Source organism: Macrotis lagotis, chromosome 7 (genome assembly GCF_037893015.1).
Source record: "Macrotis lagotis isolate mMagLag1 chromosome 7, bilby.v1.9.chrom.fasta, whole genome shotgun sequence".
NCBI lineage: Eukaryota > Metazoa > Chordata > Mammalia > Peramelemorphia > Peramelidae > Macrotis > Macrotis lagotis.
Genome location: NC_133664.1, coordinates 65,468,685 through 65,484,858, shown reverse-complemented (window position 1 = coordinate 65,484,858; position 16,174 = coordinate 65,468,685). Strand labels below are relative to the sequence as shown.

At 36.6% G+C, this 16,174-nt stretch overlaps 1 protein-coding gene across 1 annotated transcript in view; it reads right to left on the bottom strand.

The window, feature by feature from the left end:
* Positions 1-16,174, bottom strand: part of MYO3A (myosin IIIA) — a 259,420-nt gene that overhangs the window by 130,651 nt on the left and 112,595 nt on the right. The window contains exons 9-13 of the mRNA XM_074195073.1: positions 12,358-12,457; positions 4,798-4,914; positions 3,991-4,095; positions 3,536-3,619; positions 2,130-2,332 (exon numbers count right to left, since the gene is read on the bottom strand). Coding sequence (XP_074051174.1) covers positions 2,130-2,332; positions 3,536-3,619; positions 3,991-4,095; positions 4,798-4,914; positions 12,358-12,457 — 609 coding nt within the window. The remainder of the gene's footprint in view (positions 1-2,129; positions 2,333-3,535; positions 3,620-3,990; positions 4,096-4,797; positions 4,915-12,357; positions 12,458-16,174) is intronic.

The following is a 16,174-nucleotide window of genomic DNA, read 5'->3' as shown; positions in this document are numbered from 1 at the left end:
AGAATCAAGAAAAGTATATACATTGACAATAATAATAATAAATTGATGATAATAATAATAATAATAATGATAATAATGTAATTCAGATGAATTTTTAAAATAGAACTATTCTGTGTGATTTTAATGCCTGAGCAGCTTTAGAGAAGAATTATGAGAAGAGGCTATTGCTATAGAATGCTGCATAAACTGGCAGATATAATTGATGTGCTAGTTTTGTTGAACCATTTTTTTATTTAAAAAAGTATGTTACAATTGATTTCTTGAGTAGAAGAGAAATGTGTTCATAAATGATGTCAAGTAAAAACCAAGATAACAATAAAAAGTTTTTTAAAAGATGTTATTTAAAAACTTATAATTAAAATATTTTACTGCCATGGTTCTCTATAAATTTAGTACAACATATTATAGTCAAATAGAGCTTTACATCAAAAATAAATGGTATAGAGAAGACAGTACTGGGTAATAGAAGACAGTTTAAAACTTCACCGATTATTGTCCATGTTATTCTGAGCATATTATTTAACCAATCTGTGCCTCATTTTCTCCTTTGTAAAATGAGATTGATACTTCTTAGACTCCCTTGCCCCAGAAATGGTTACAACGTGACCTCTGGAGGTTAACTATATTCTAAAAGAATGCATTCATATTTAACATGGCAATTTTTATCTTGGACTTGACCATATGAAATATTACTATGATAAATCACATTTTTTTTAACCAAGATCTAAAATAGAGTTGAAAAGCTGTATCGTGTCACATTTTGGCATAACACACCAACATAAGAAATGCAATGACATGAGTAGTTTTCCTAAAGTAGCTTGGGAATCAATTAGCAAGAGAAAAATTTTGCTTAAAAAAAGTAAATAAAAAAACCAACTCTACCATATCCAATCCATCCAGCTTATCAGAAAACTACAACAAAGACACTATAGCTAGATTATATGTCTGCCTATACTTAGTCTCCAGTGCCTAAGCATCAAATTCAATTTAATTCAACATTTATTATGTACCTATGTTAATTACTATGATGAACAGAATACAAAGCTAGGACAGAGCAGATAAAAATTTCAGACAAGACATATTCCCAAATCCCAAATTACAGAATAAAGGTTATAGATCCACAGACATAGAGGGGTCCTCGGTGATCATGTTTTCCAACCTATAACTTTAAAGGAATCTCAACTAAAATACACTTGAAAGTCATCTTCCAGTCTTTGCTTTTGTCAAGAATGAAAGGCAGCCCATTACTTCCTGAAGTAGCCTATTTCATTTTGGGATATTTTTAATTGTATAGAATTTTTTCATTTGGTCCCTTCATCAAGTCCAATTTGCCTTTGCAGTCAATTTGACCTTCAATCATCCCAGCTACAGGACTGAGCAAATCAAAGTGGCTTATGATTTCTCCAATGTCCACATTTGAAATTCTGTCTTGTTGATCAATTGATCAAATCACAGAGTTTTATTCTCTGTGGTGTTTGAGAGAGAGAGAGAGAGAGAGAGAGAGAGAGAGAGAGAGAGAGACAGACAGACAGACAGACACTGGAGAGACAGAGACACAGAGAGAGACAGAGACAAAGAGAAAAGAGAGAGAAGAACAAGAAGAAAAAGGAGAAAATAGAAGTAGGTAGTAGAAGAAGAGGAAGATGATGATGATGATGAAGAGGAGGAGGAAGAGTAACAAGAAAGAAAAATGGAAGGAGAGAAAAAAGGAAAGAAAAAATTGGATGGATAATGAATTGAACTTGAAATAAATGGAAAAGCAAACTAGGTTGACTTAATGAATATGACCAACACTTTTAATGACCTCAAGTTTCTCTCTAAGAGGCCCATCTTTTAAACATCAATATTTTTCCAAAGGAATTTTATAGAAACAAGTCATGAAATACCAGTACCTGAAGAATTAAAATCAGAGATCACCTAAGGACAATGAAAAAAGGCACATGGTGGGAGTGAGTCAGCTATAACAAATGGCCAATGATGTATTGAGTAAAAGCAGTGGCACAAAGCGGGTATGACTGGAAATGGTATAAGGGCAGTCAGGTAGTAAGAGACTAAGAGATCGCCTTTCTATTTCACTGGTACCCATGCTTATAGTTCACAAACTCTGTGCTTATTTTCTATACACTTACATAGCTTGGTGGATAACTCTGGACTTTTCAAGTAAGTATTCTGAAATCTGAGCTCCTATCACAACTCCAGTGGAGGTGAAACTCATTTCTAAATATTTTCCAAAACGACTTGAATTATCATTAATAATAGTGCAGGCATTGCCAAAAGCTTCCACCAGATTATTCACTTGGAGAATCTTCTCCTGTAGAGTTCTGTTGTTAGCCTGGATAAAAGAAAGCATAAAACAGAGAGGAAGTTTTAATAATATGTGCATGTATACAAAAATATGTAGATGTGTATAACACCTGCACTAAATAAATTTAAATCTTTTTGATATACAAATTATTATTTTTTCATATTTTATTCATGAGCTTGAAAACTGTTCAACCTAAATGTAAAATGTATATTATATATATATCAAATCACCAGAATGCAAGGAAATGGCATTGCATTTGGACATAGAATGTTGAGTCATTAATTGTGTCTGACTCTTTGTGATTTCATTTGGGTTTTGCTTCTGAAAAAATTCTAAAATGGTTTACAGTTTTCTGAGACTCTTGTTAAGTGATTTGTCCAGAGTTACAAAGCTAGTAAGTTTCTGAGACTGAATTTGAATTCAGGTCTTTCTAACTCTAGGCTAACACTCTATCTGCTGTGCCACTTAGCTGCCTGTCAGAATATATGTTCAAATATTAATCTCACAGAATTTTGGATTTGGAAAGGACCTCACCAGTCATGGAGTTAGCCTTCAGCCCCCCCACCAACCTCCAACAGCGTGTAGCATATCTGACAAGTGGAAACTCAGGACCCTTTCCCAGATAATGAGCTTTGGGATCTCAACCAAAGTATTTGGCCTCTCTACACTGCTTCTTCCTTGAATAATAGTGAAAATAATATTTGATTTGCCTACCTCTTAGATTCATAGGAACAAAAAACTGAAAGAGATGTTCAAGAAAATCAAGTAACTAAACAATAACCCCTGTTACATGTTACCCCTTCCCTCCCCCAGGTGTCATCTAGTTTTTGCTTAAAGACATTCAGTGATTGGGGAACCATGATCTCCTTTGGCAGCCCCTCTCATAGCTCTCCATCTAATGATCTATCCCCCTTGAACTGGTCAGGTTGATGGTATGATAGATACTTTCAAAACAAGGACACATCTAGCTCAGTCTGTCCTTGCTATTTCCTGACTGTGACTCTGGGCAGGTCACATAATCTTCCATGGTTCCAAAGAAACTCTCAACCACCAAGTTTGAGAGGGAGCTGGTCAGTGTTGGTAAAAAGCAGTCTCCTTACCTGCCAGTTCTGTGAACCAGAGAAGTCACTTATTCAGTCCCTACCTCTACAAGAGTGTGTGTGTGTGTGTGTGTGTGTGTGTGTGTGTGTGTGTGTGTGTGTGTGTGTGTGTGTATGTGAAGCAGCTTACCTTTCCAAGAACAGTTAACTGCTGCACTAAGAGATGGGCACTTTCAGTCTTTCCAGCCCCACTTTCTCCAGAAATGACAATACACTGCATGGTTAAAAGAGAAAGAGAGAGAGAGAGAGAGAGAGAGAGAGAAGAGAAGAGAAGAGAAGAAAGGGAGCTGAAATCTATATTTTCAATGAGTTTTAATCTGGCACCTGTTCGCTATAATAATAGCTAACATTTAAATAGTGCTTATGATGGGCCAGGCACAGTGCTAGCACTTTAGGATTATTATCTCATTTGAACCTTGCAATAATCCTGGGAGGTAGATGTATGCTTATTCCTCTTTTGCAGGAGATGAAACTAAGAGTAAATATCTGAGGTCACATTTGAACTCAAGACTTCTTGACTCTGACCTATGCTCTATCCTCTGAAACACATGAAATCAATGCCAACTGAGAAGAGAATAGCCTTACCTGATCTGAATTATATGTTACCATGGACTGATAGCCTAAGTCTGCCACTGCAAAGATGTGGGGAGGGTTGGCAGTTCGCTTTGCTCCAATATAGAGTTTTGAATGCTAGAGGGGAAAGAAGACAAAACAAATCAGAATGCACCTTTACTTGTGGGTTAGGTTTTTTAAGTAGATCTCCTGAATTATTCACAATTATACCTTGAAATTTAAAAGCAAGAGAAAATCTTGACTATCCTATGTATGACTGGACCTGTAATTTCATCAGTATGTGGTACACCCAGATGTGGAAAGTCCCTCTACCAATGCAGCTTGGCATCCTTTTGAAATTTAAGAGTTTTACTGAGTTGCCTAGAATACTGATTTGCCCAGAGGGAGCACAACCAATATGTGTCAGAGGCAGAAGTTGTACCTAGATCTTCCTGTGTTCAAAGCTGACTCTGCATCACAATAATATCTTGAATAAAGAGTGTTTTTTCTTTCAATATGCTGATTGAAATGATCATAGGCAGTATTTCTAAAGGCAGTTTGCATAATGCATAGAAAACTTGTCCTTCCTGGAGCAAGGAAGGGTTGGATTCGAATCCTGCCTCTCATACATACTGAACTGATTGACCTTAAGTAAATTCCCTAATCTTTTAGTGCTCTGGGTGATCATTTAAAATTTAAACTCTATGAGGGCTAAGGTTTTACACTAGGAGTTTCCTATATTTTAATAAAATCAAAGATTCAGAACCCTCTGTCCACCAAAAAAAAGGGTTACAAAGAACATTTGATCAAAATGAGAGAATACAAGTCATTTTTTCATACCTTTGTGGAATAAAGGTCCAAATTCTGAAATGGATTAATTGCAATGAGTATATCTCCAACATAGATGTAGATCTGATCATGGGAATAGCATTTCTGAAGCTGTTCTGACACTGTTTTCTGTAAAAACAAAAGGAGGATGCTTTAGCTCTTTTGTCCCTTATGATTGAGTAAAATGAAAGAATTAAAGAAATGAATCTCCTTCTAACTAAGTAATTCTACTATCTAAAAAATCCTATCTTGAATTAGAGAAAAAACCCCAGAAAGGAGGAAAATGGTACCTCATATTCCTGTCCAGAGGCACGATAGTGATGTGACTGTAAGGATCCTTCCTCATCACAGACACAGCTGAGGCTATTTGTCTTCATTTTAAAAGCTAAGATGTGCCATGAAAGATTGTGGCTAGATGCTATTTTCTAACTAAAATTACTGATATTAAACATATAAAGAATTGTAGAGAAAAGGAATGGGACCAACTATAAAATTTCATCATCTGCTAAGAGGCAGAGTGAGACAGGTGAAAAGATAAGAGTAGAATGGAAAAGAGAGGGAAGGTGGCTTTCAGAGGCATTTGGATCATGATGTGATTCCAATCACTTCATTTTATTATGTGAACCTACAGTCTAGTCCATCATTTAATTTAGAAATCCATGGGTAAAATCTTATTAAGGAAGCTTTTTATTTTTGAAAGATCACAAGACTACATAAAATCAGTATTAACCATGTGCCCAAGATCAGCATTTAATTTAAAAAAAATTTTTTTTAGGTTTTTTGGCAAGGCAATGGGGTTAAGTGGCTTGCCCAAGGCCACACAGCTAGGTAATTATTAAGTTTTTGAGGCTGGATTTGAACTCAGGTACTCCTGACTCCAGGGCCAGTGCTCTATCTACTGTGCCACCTAGCTGTCCCCAAGATCAGCATTTATGAGAACTGATTTGTTATATGAAGCAAAGTTAAAAAGCAAAAGAAGTTTTTGGTTTATACACTATAACAGATTTTGGGTATGGGCAGTGACTAGAAGCAAAATGGCAAGAGTTGAAACATTTGTAGAATTATATACCATCTCTGTGCTAAATTTAAGCCTCCATGGACTGTCAAGTTAAACCCAAAGCACAGTGGATTTCTCATATTCCGTTAACAATAATGTACAGCCATTTATATAGTCAAAAATTACATGCACAGAATTATTAGTGAATTCAGAAATGCTGCTATAAAACATAATGGAAACAATAACCTGTACCAATGAAAACAGTTATAGTAACATACCATGCTAAACAAAAATTATCTTGGGTCTATGTTGCACTTTTGTTCCTCAAATGAGGTTCAAGATAAAGGGATTTTCTTCCTGCTCTCACCTCCTAAAGGTCCTATGTCCATCAACAAGCTGATTGTGATGCTCCTCTGATTCTATTTATGCTCTCTGATAGCAGCCCATCAGGACAAGTAAAAGAGGGATAGAAAAGGTAGAAAGACAGAGAAGACAGATTATTCATTAATTTTTTCTCTTCCTTTAGTTTAATTATTTGCCTTTTCTTTTTTTAAATTTGTTTTTTTATTCTCATTTTGTACAAATGTTTTTTTTACATTAATAAAATAGTCTTGTTTACAAGTAAACAAAATACCCCCCCCCCCCCATGAATATAGATAGACTTGCTTGGGTGAAAAAAAGTAAAGGGGAGAGAAAAAAAATAATAGTAATAATTGAAGTTAGGGCCAGGTGGCACAATGGAATTAGCACCAGCCCTGGAGCCATGAGCACCAGAGTCCATATCCAGCCTAGTAAGCCCAACAATCACCCAGCCATGTGACATGCAAGCCACCTGATCCCCACTGCCCTGCAAAAACCAAAAAGAAGGAAAAAAAAGACCCAAAATAAAATAAAATAGTAATAATAGTAGGGGTGGCTGGGTGGCAGACAGAGCATTGGCCCTTGAGCCAGGAGCACCTGGGTCCAAATCCGGCCCCAGACACCCAAATATTACCCTGCTATGTGGCCCCAGGCAGGCCACCCAGCCCCACTTGCCCTGCACCCTCCCCCAAACAATAATAACAAAAAATGTGCTTGAGTCTGTGTTCCAACACCAACAACTCTGTCATGGGTGGATCGCATTCTTTATGATAAGTCCATCACAAAAGTTACTTCCATAGTTTTCCAATGTTGCCATTGCTGATCGCAACTCCCTCCTTTCTTATTTCTCCACTACTGTGTACTATATTTTCTCTCTCCTTTCACTCTGACTCTGCTGTAGGGTTGCTGAGTGGCGCAGCAGACAGATCCCTGGTCCTGGGGCCAAGAAGCCCTGAGCCCCCATGCCACCCGTTAGGCCCAGAATCCACCTGGCCCTATGGTCCTGGACAGGCCTTCCAATCCCAGCCCCTTGCAAGAAGTAAAAAAGAAAATGTGATATATCTGACCACTGTCCCCCCCATGGTCCATCCTCTCCTTTATTCACCCCCCCTTCCCCCTGCTCCCCCCTCCTTCTTACTACAGGTGTCTATAACCCATTGAGTATATTTGCTGTTTTCTCTCCTAGCCATCTCTGATGAGAGCAAAGGTTCCCTCATTCCCCCTTGCCTCCCCCCTTCCATATCATTGTAATAAAAAAAATCTTATTATGTGAAATATCTTGGACTATTCCCCCTCTCCTTTTTCTTTCTCCCATTCCATTTCCCTTTTTTCCTATTGACTTCATTTTTATACCATATTTTATCTTTGAATTCAGCTTTCTCCTGTGCTTCAACTATAAAAGCTCCCTCTACCTGCTCTATTAAATGAGGTTCATATGAATATTATCAGTATCATTTTTCTATACATGCATTTCATCCTCATTAAGTCCCTCATATTGCCCCCCTCTCCTTCAATCTCCATGCTTCACCTGAGTCCTGTATCTGAAGATCAAACCTTCTGTTCAGCTCTGGCTATTCCAAAAGGAACATTTGAAATTCCCCTGGTTCACTGAAAGTCCATCTTTTTCCCTGGAAGAGGACATTCAGCCTTGCTGGGTAGTTCATTCTTGGCTGCATTCTAAGCTCTTTTGCCTTCCAGTATATTGTATTCCAAGCCCTAGCAGCTTCCAATGTAGTTGCTGCTAAGTCCTGTGTGATTCTGACTGCAGCTCCATGATATTTGAATTGTGTCTTTCTGGCTGCTTGTAATATTTTCTCTTTGACTTGGGAGTTCTGGGACTTGGCTATAATATTCCTAGGGGTTGGTTTTTTAGGATCTCTTTCTCCGGGGGGGGGGGGGATCGGTGGACTCTTTCCATTTCTATTTTGCCCTCTGCTTCTAGAATATCAGGGTAATTTTCCTGTAGTAATTCTTTGAAAATGATGTCAAGGCTTTTTTCCTGATCATGACTTTCAGGTAGTCCAATAATTTTTAAATTATCTTTTCTAAGTCTGTTTTCCATATCAGTTGTTTTTTCAGTGAGGTATTCCACATTTTCTTCTAATTTTTCATTTTTTTGGTTTTGAAGTATTGATTCCTGATTTCTGGTAAATTCATCAATCTCTCTGAGTTCTATTCTTTGTCTGAAGAATTTGTTCTCCTCAGAGAGTTTTCTTATCTCTTTTTCCATCTGGCCAGTTTTGCTTTTTAAAGAATTCTTCTCCTCAATAACTTTTTGAACTGTTTTGTCCATGTGACCTAAGCTGGTTTTTAGCATGCTATTTTCTTCAGCATTTTTTTGGATTTCCTTGACTAAGCTGCTGACTTCATTTTCATGTTTTTCCTGCATCTCTCTCCTTTCTTTTCCCAGTTTTTCTTCTAACTCCCTCATTTGATTTTCAAAGTCTTTTTTGAGCTCTATCATAGCCTGAGCCCGATTTCTGCTTTTCTTGGAGTCTTTAGATGCAGGAGCTTGTGCTTCCTCATCTTCAGACTGAGTGTTTTGATCCTCCTTCTTGGGCTCATTTTAAAATATTTCTCAATAGTCTTCCTCTTATTTCTCTGCTTGCTCATTTGCCCAGCCTGGGCCTGGTTTTGGGGTGCTTCCTGAGCTTTTGGGACACTCCCACAAGGGTTTCAGTGTGTGAGGCTCTGTCCTCCCTCCTGGTCTGTGAATGACCATAAGTGCCCCCTTCTCTGCCATGCAGCCGAGGTGGGGGGGCCGCTGCTGCTCTATGGGCGGCCTATACTGTGATCAGGATCTGAATGTGGTCAGATCCCCAGAGTCATGTTCCTGGGGCTGAGGACAGAGCTCTGCAGTCTCTCTCTCTCTTCATTCCCCTCCCTCAGCTCAATGGGCTCATGCCCTGGGGGCTCCTGCTTACTGGCTCCACCTGCTTCTGTTTCCAGGTCTAGGCTGCAGAAAGACCAAGCTGCTGGCTGTGTGCCCTGAGGGCTGGGCTCCTTGTGCTGGCTCTGGCAGAGGTCCCCCGCTGTTCCCCCACTTTGTGCCGGTGCTCCCTGGGGTGCAGCTCAGGAGACTCCCCCGTATCTGTGAGCCACAGCTCCCAGCGCCCTGGGGCTGCCTCCGGGAGGCTGAACTTCTTTGGCTCTGGTGGGCCACCCCTCTGGTGGGCCACCCCTCCGACCCTGGGGAGCAGAGCCTTTTTGCTCTTTTCCAGGTTAACTTGAGTAGGAGAAATGCCTCACTGGGTCCCTTTGTGGTTTCTGTCTCTCGAAAGTTTATTTAGAGTCCTTAGCTTATGAGTTTTATCAGAGAGCTCCTAAGACTAGATCTCTTCTTGTCGCCATCTTGGCTCCACCCCCCACCCCAATTATCCAATTATTTGCCTTTTCCAAAAAACAGAAGTGAAATCTAGAGTCAACTTTACTGACATTACTGACCTATGAAATAAATTGATGAAATACTTTACTTTAATTTTCATTTTGTTCAACCAAATAATAGAAATCTGATCAATCTAAACTTTCTCTTTTATAGCTTAATACCATAAAATAACAAAGTATGCTTCTCAAAAGTTCTAATTTTCACAGTTGGGGGGAAGTTAGGACCTGAATTTAAAGCTGATATCAGACACTCGCTGTGTGATACTGGACAAGTCTCAACTCTGTTTGCCTTAGTTTCCCTATCTGTAAAATGAGCTGAAAAAGGAAATGATATCTTTGCCAAGAAAACCCCAAATAAGGACATAAAGTCAGACATGTTTGAAACAACCCAAGACCAAACTTTCACAGTGACTAAAAATATCTCTGTAAGATTCAGGTTTAAATTTTGTTACTACTAAACTCAGAAAATGAATTAGATCTTTAAATATTTAACATATTATAAAATAATTATATTGCTGTTCTTTAAATACCTAAAATCAAGTCTAGCACTGGACATTATTCCATTTATCCATCCATCCATCCATCCATCCATCCATCCATTTCTTTCTGTCTCTGTTTCTGTCTTTCTGTCTATCTGTTTCTCTGTCTCTGTCTCTCTCATCTATTTTTTTTTCCTTTCTCCCAATCTTTTCCATCCACTAATTGAACAAAAGGAATACAGAAAGAATTACATAATACACTCAAAAGCAGAGACGCATAAAATAAATGACCACATTGGTCATATTCAAAAATCTATTTCTTAATCTGCATATTAGCCTATCATATTTTTGTCCTGAGGTAGACAGCATTCTTCATTATCAGTCATTTGAATCATAGTTGATAATTAAATTAATCAGTTATTAAGACTTCTAGAACTGTTTTTATTATATTTAGTTTAAAGTATAAATTATTTCTTTAGCTTTCCCTTCACCTCTTTACAAATAGAACAGTAGTAATTTACTAAATTCACATATTGTATTTCATGCTGCTAAGTACTTAATATAAAATGTAAGATGAGTTTGAAATGTAATTTTAACAAAGCACTCTCTTCCTCATGTTTGAAAAATGATAAAATCATCATTTTACATTAATATGATATTGAATATTGATTTGTAATCCCTTTCATGATGTATTTTATCTACTGATGAAGGATATAAGAATTTTACAGAATCTATTATTATTATTGCAATTTTGTAGGGGTGAGGTTGTGGACCAAAGAGTTTTATCTGTTTTCCTTCAATGATAAAAAGGTATATGGGGAGTAAATCTGTGATTTCATTGGTTCAGAGCACTGGTGATGAAACATCTACCAATGTAGGTCTGTACTTTCTCTGAAACATAGTCTTAAAGAGCTGCATAGAGTAAAAAGAGGTTAAATGACTTGTCCAGAGTCACATAAACTTGTTATGTTGCACAGGTAAAATCTAAACCCAGACCTTCCTGGCTTTGAGGTCAGTTCTCTATTAATTGCACCAATTTGTCATTTCTGAACACTTTCAAAATCTAACTGGTCAGTTTGTCATTTGTTTCTATTCAAACTTGCAACATTTAATGTTATTTTGCCAGAGGCATACTTAGTGCCAATTTTTCTCCGTCCTCTTTGGGGAGTATCTGGAAAATTTAATATCTGGAATTTTAAACGATATCTGGAAAATTTAATCTATAGGATTTTAAAATGTTGTCAATGAGTTATGCTGATAAAACCTTCCTTTATTTCAGGATGGTTGGTGCTTGCAAAAAGAACTGTAGTATTTTTTAAAATAAAGCTTTAAAACATGAAACTTGAATGAGCCAAATGTCAATTTCTGTTTACGGAACATTAGAGTTAACCCAATTTATTTCTAAGCAAAATTAACTTAGCTGTCAAAGGTATGGGGTCTCATTTTTTGCTGAGGAGGGGCTATTTTGGATTTCTCTGAAGTCTAATGATTAGTTCTGGAGACATGAGAAGGTGAATGTTGAGACTGCAAGCTACTACCTTGTGGTTCACTTGCCCAAGGGATAGTTGTGAGAAGAATTTATTGTCTCTGCTGAGAATTCTCAGAAAACATGGATTAGGGATTAAAGGATAGAGGAGAAGCTCGGTTGTGTCACATACTTTCTTCTCCCTCTGGGGAACTTCCAAAAGCTTGGAAAATCAGTATGGCTAGAGCGACAAACTAGTTTGCAAAGGCTAAGAATGATAGAAAGGATCTCAGAGGTTATCCAATTCAGCCTATAATGAACAAAGATCTTTGCTTCAGTGTGTCTGCTAAATTACCATCTAGCCTCTCTATAGAAAATCTCTAGGAATTGTGAATGGTGAACCCATTCCATTTGGGGGCATTTCTAATCAGGAAGAAGCTCTTTAAAAAAAGTTCAACTGAAATCTTCCATTGTCTCTCTGGCTCCAAGGAAATTCTTCTGTGAGACAAAACAAGTATTACATGTATTTCTCCCCCACTCCTTGCCACCTTCAGACTTCAAAGTCAACTGTTAGATCATCATCTATTTCTTGGAAAAGCCTAATATTTTTAAGGGGGGATTATAAACATTATTGTAGCTAAAGGTAAAGTTTGAACAATTTCTATGTTTCTAGTATTACATAGGGATTGGAAGAAGGAGGGTCAAGTGCTTTATGGTGAAGTTGAACATCTGGGTTTATCACACTTATATTTACTAGATTATATCGATACTAACTAGGAAGCTCAGGGATAGATCATTAGATGATAAGAACCATGTGATGGAGCTACTCCAGGATATGTTTTCAATAAAATACCATTTGAGTAACATGTCTAAATTGACTTTCTTACCTCATCCAAGACTTCAAGGGTAGCTAAATCATCCACATCCTTTGGAGATGACATGGAAGTTTTACTGTAGTTACTTTTCTTGGTATGAATACGCTCATGTCTACAAAATAAAACAAAAAATGGAAAAAACCTGCTAAGAGAGCATTACTGACATATAAGTAGCAGCAACTCATAGACACTTTACTAGGCAGACTTTCCAATGTGGCAGTTCAAAAATAAACCAACACTAATTTAGATCTACATAGGTTATCCCTAAATGTCATTTATCCCCAAACATTATTTAGTTATAATTGATAAGCTTTGGAATTAAAAATTCATATAGATTTCATTTTTTATGGAGTCTACTTGAGGCTGGTATTATTCATAGAACACAAAGGGGACTATTTCTCTTTGTCCAGTAAACTTCCATTGGATTCTGAAAAAAAATTCCATATATCTTCAAAAGATATCAAATCAGGGGAAAAACTAATGTCAGAAGCAATAAAAAATTATTTTCTGGTTCAGAAGGTAAACCACTTGTTTATAGAAAACTTGAGGATGAAAAGGAAGGAAAAAGAGTTGGAACTGTTATGGTTAAATTCAAATTTCATGGTTTATTAGCAACAGCAGTTCACACTGACAAAATTATTTCAGATTTACAAAGCACTTTTAACTTTATAGTTGATGAAATTAATTTTTATTTTAATATTCTTAACATCCATTTCCTTGGATGAATGAAACCTTTGTAAGGAAGGTGACATAAGAGATAACGATGACGCAATGATGAATATGGGCAGGTTCCAATTAGTGCGAATAAAGAATTCTTCTGGAAGTGGTCTTGTATTCAAAACTGTATAACTTGAAGTTAGAATTATGTAAAATATGGTGACCAATTGTTGCCTAAATATATAATGTGGATGAAAATGTATCATTTGTTCTAATTGGGATCTAGTCGTGTAGCCTATGGAATGCATCCTGGACCTGGGTTCTGCTGCATAGTAACAATGACCAAAACTCATTGGGTGCTCATTTTCCTAATCTTTAAAATGATAGTAGAATAGACCAAATGACCTTAAAGTTTCCATTTAGCTTTCCTATCCAAAGAGGCTATCAGCCAAGTATACTCCAACAAAAGCTTGTTTATTATTGCTGCAGATAGGAAGTTAGGAGTCTCCTAGAATTTGGAGGAAACAATTTTACTATCCTATAATATGTTATTGAATACAGCAAGGATCTGTAACTTCATTGATCTGTTTCCTGACAGTAATCCCTCTATGATTTTATTAATGGTCTTTGACAGTGTTGCCATCAAAAACATTTATCATTCTGCAGTATATATACACAAATTAGCATATATGTATGCATATAGATCTAATGTACATATAGTACATGCCTACACATATGTATATGTATCCCTAAACACACCTACATGTCCATACATAAATACACATAGATGTATATATACACACACTCTCTTCTCATGCCCATATTTGATGCTTTGGAAGAAAATGCTTAAACTGATGTTCTGCAAAGCATAACCTTCAAGAATCCAATGTGTCCTCCAAGTCAACTCCAATGTGAACCAGAGTGAGATTCAATGAAGGTGATGCCATAAAACTACTTTAAAGGAAGTCTGGAAAGAAAAGTGGGGCAAAGGGAGACTGCTACTCCATTTTGACTTTATATGTTCATGGGATCATTGCTCTAGAGTTTGAAAGGAATTTCAGAGACTATGGAGTCCAACCTCTTTTTTTTTTTTAAAGAAAGATTTTTATTTATTTTGAGTTTTGCAATTTTCCCCTCATGCTTGCTTCCCCACCCCCCCTCCACAGAAGGCATTCTGTTAATATTTACATTGTTCAACTTCTGTTTTTCACAGCCGTGGAAGTGATTTAGTCAGGGTCAGAGATGGACTAAGTGCTAGAGGTAAAATCTGAACACAGATCCTTTGACTCAACTGCACTTCATTTTACCTAGGTGGTTCAGTTTATCCTAGCCTCCCTTTAATATGGAAAAGAACAACAGAAAGAAGCTTGTTACATAAATTCCTCATATAATTTAATCTTAATGTCATCTAGATAATAGTCTAGATTGTCAATTGTCAATCAGTCAACAAACATATATTAAATGTTTATTATGTACAAACAATGAAATGCAAAAATACATTCTCAGCCCCTTCTGTTGGGGTAGACAACAGGTGAATAAGTATATACAGGTTTGAAGTGATGAGGGTGATGAAGTGATAAGAGAGTGACTAGGGGACTGGGAAAAAAAAGGCATCTCATCTGAGAAATGTTGTCAAGGCAGAATAGACAAACAAGAAATGACCTGGAAGAGAATGATTTCTTTTGACCACAGTAACTTATGAAGACTGCATGCTAAGCAGTAGAGGAATCCTTAATAATAGAGGATGTTTTCCTAATAGGAAGGAATCATGTTTTTTGAGATCTGGCCCTCATCACTTTTCACCTGGATTATTGTTACAGTTTCCTAACTGTTCTCCATTGCTCTACTGTCTATTATCTCTAGGTCACACTTTACACAGATGCATACATCTAAAGTAAAGTGGATAGAGTACAGTCTGGAAGACTCATCTTCCTGAGATTAAATCTAACCTTAGATACTTCCTAGTTGTGTGACCCTGGGCAAGTCACTTAATCTTATTTGCCTCAATTTCCTCAAATAAGCTGGAGAAGGAAATGAGAAAACCACTTGTGTCTTTGCCAAGAAAACCCCGAATTAGGTTACAAAGAGTCAATCAGGACTAAAAATGACTGAACAAAAGCACAAGTTGTTGTTCCCTTATCAAAGAGTTCCTTATTACCTCTGAAAAAAAGACAAACTTCTTTAAAACCTTTCACAATCTATTTTCAACCTATCACTCCAGAAGGAATTTAATATTAATTGGTAATAGCTAATATTTATATACCACTTATCATTGGCCAGGCAATTTACAATGAGAATCTCATTTGATCCTGACAACTACCTGAGAGGCAGGTATAATAATTAATCCCATTTCACAGATGAGGAAACTAAGGTAGACAAGGTTAAGTGACTAGCCCAGGCTCCTACAGTAGACAGCTTCTGAGGACAGATTTGAATTTTAGTGCTTTCTGCTTTCAGGTCTAGTATTCTATTAAATTGCCTGTCAAATTGAACTGGCTCATAGTTTTAGAACAAAATAGTTCTATTTTCTTTAATTTAATTATTTTTTTTTAATTTTAGAAAGGTTTTATTTAGTTTGATTTTTACAATTTCCCCCCCCCAATCCTGCTTCTCTCCCCCCCCACCCCCACAGTAGGCAGTTTGTTAGTCTTTACATCATTCCCATAGTATGCATTGATGTGCATTGAATATGATGAGAGAGAAATTATATCGTTAAGGAAGAAACATAAATTAATCTATTTTTAAATATTTTCTAATTACATGAAAATTTTTTTATCATTCCTTGTTATTATTTTGAATTCTAAATTCTCTTCTTCCTTCTTCCTGTTGTGAAGGCAAACAATTTGACATAGGTTATATTTGTATAGTCATATAAAAGTCATTTCCATCTTACATTTTCTTTCACTTAGCAGAAAACAATCTAAATACTCCAGAATCATTTAGTAACCATATCACTTAGTGACAATGAGAATCAGGGACAGAATATGGATGGATTAATGTAAATTCATTACCACTAAAGGTAAAACATCCAAAATACATATCCTACTCATGGTGGATCAATAGCACATTTCATATATGCAAAAGAGTAATATGTGTATTATAAATTCAGTTTGTATATATATATATATATATATATGCATATGTATAGACACATATTCAATCTGCTAACCAA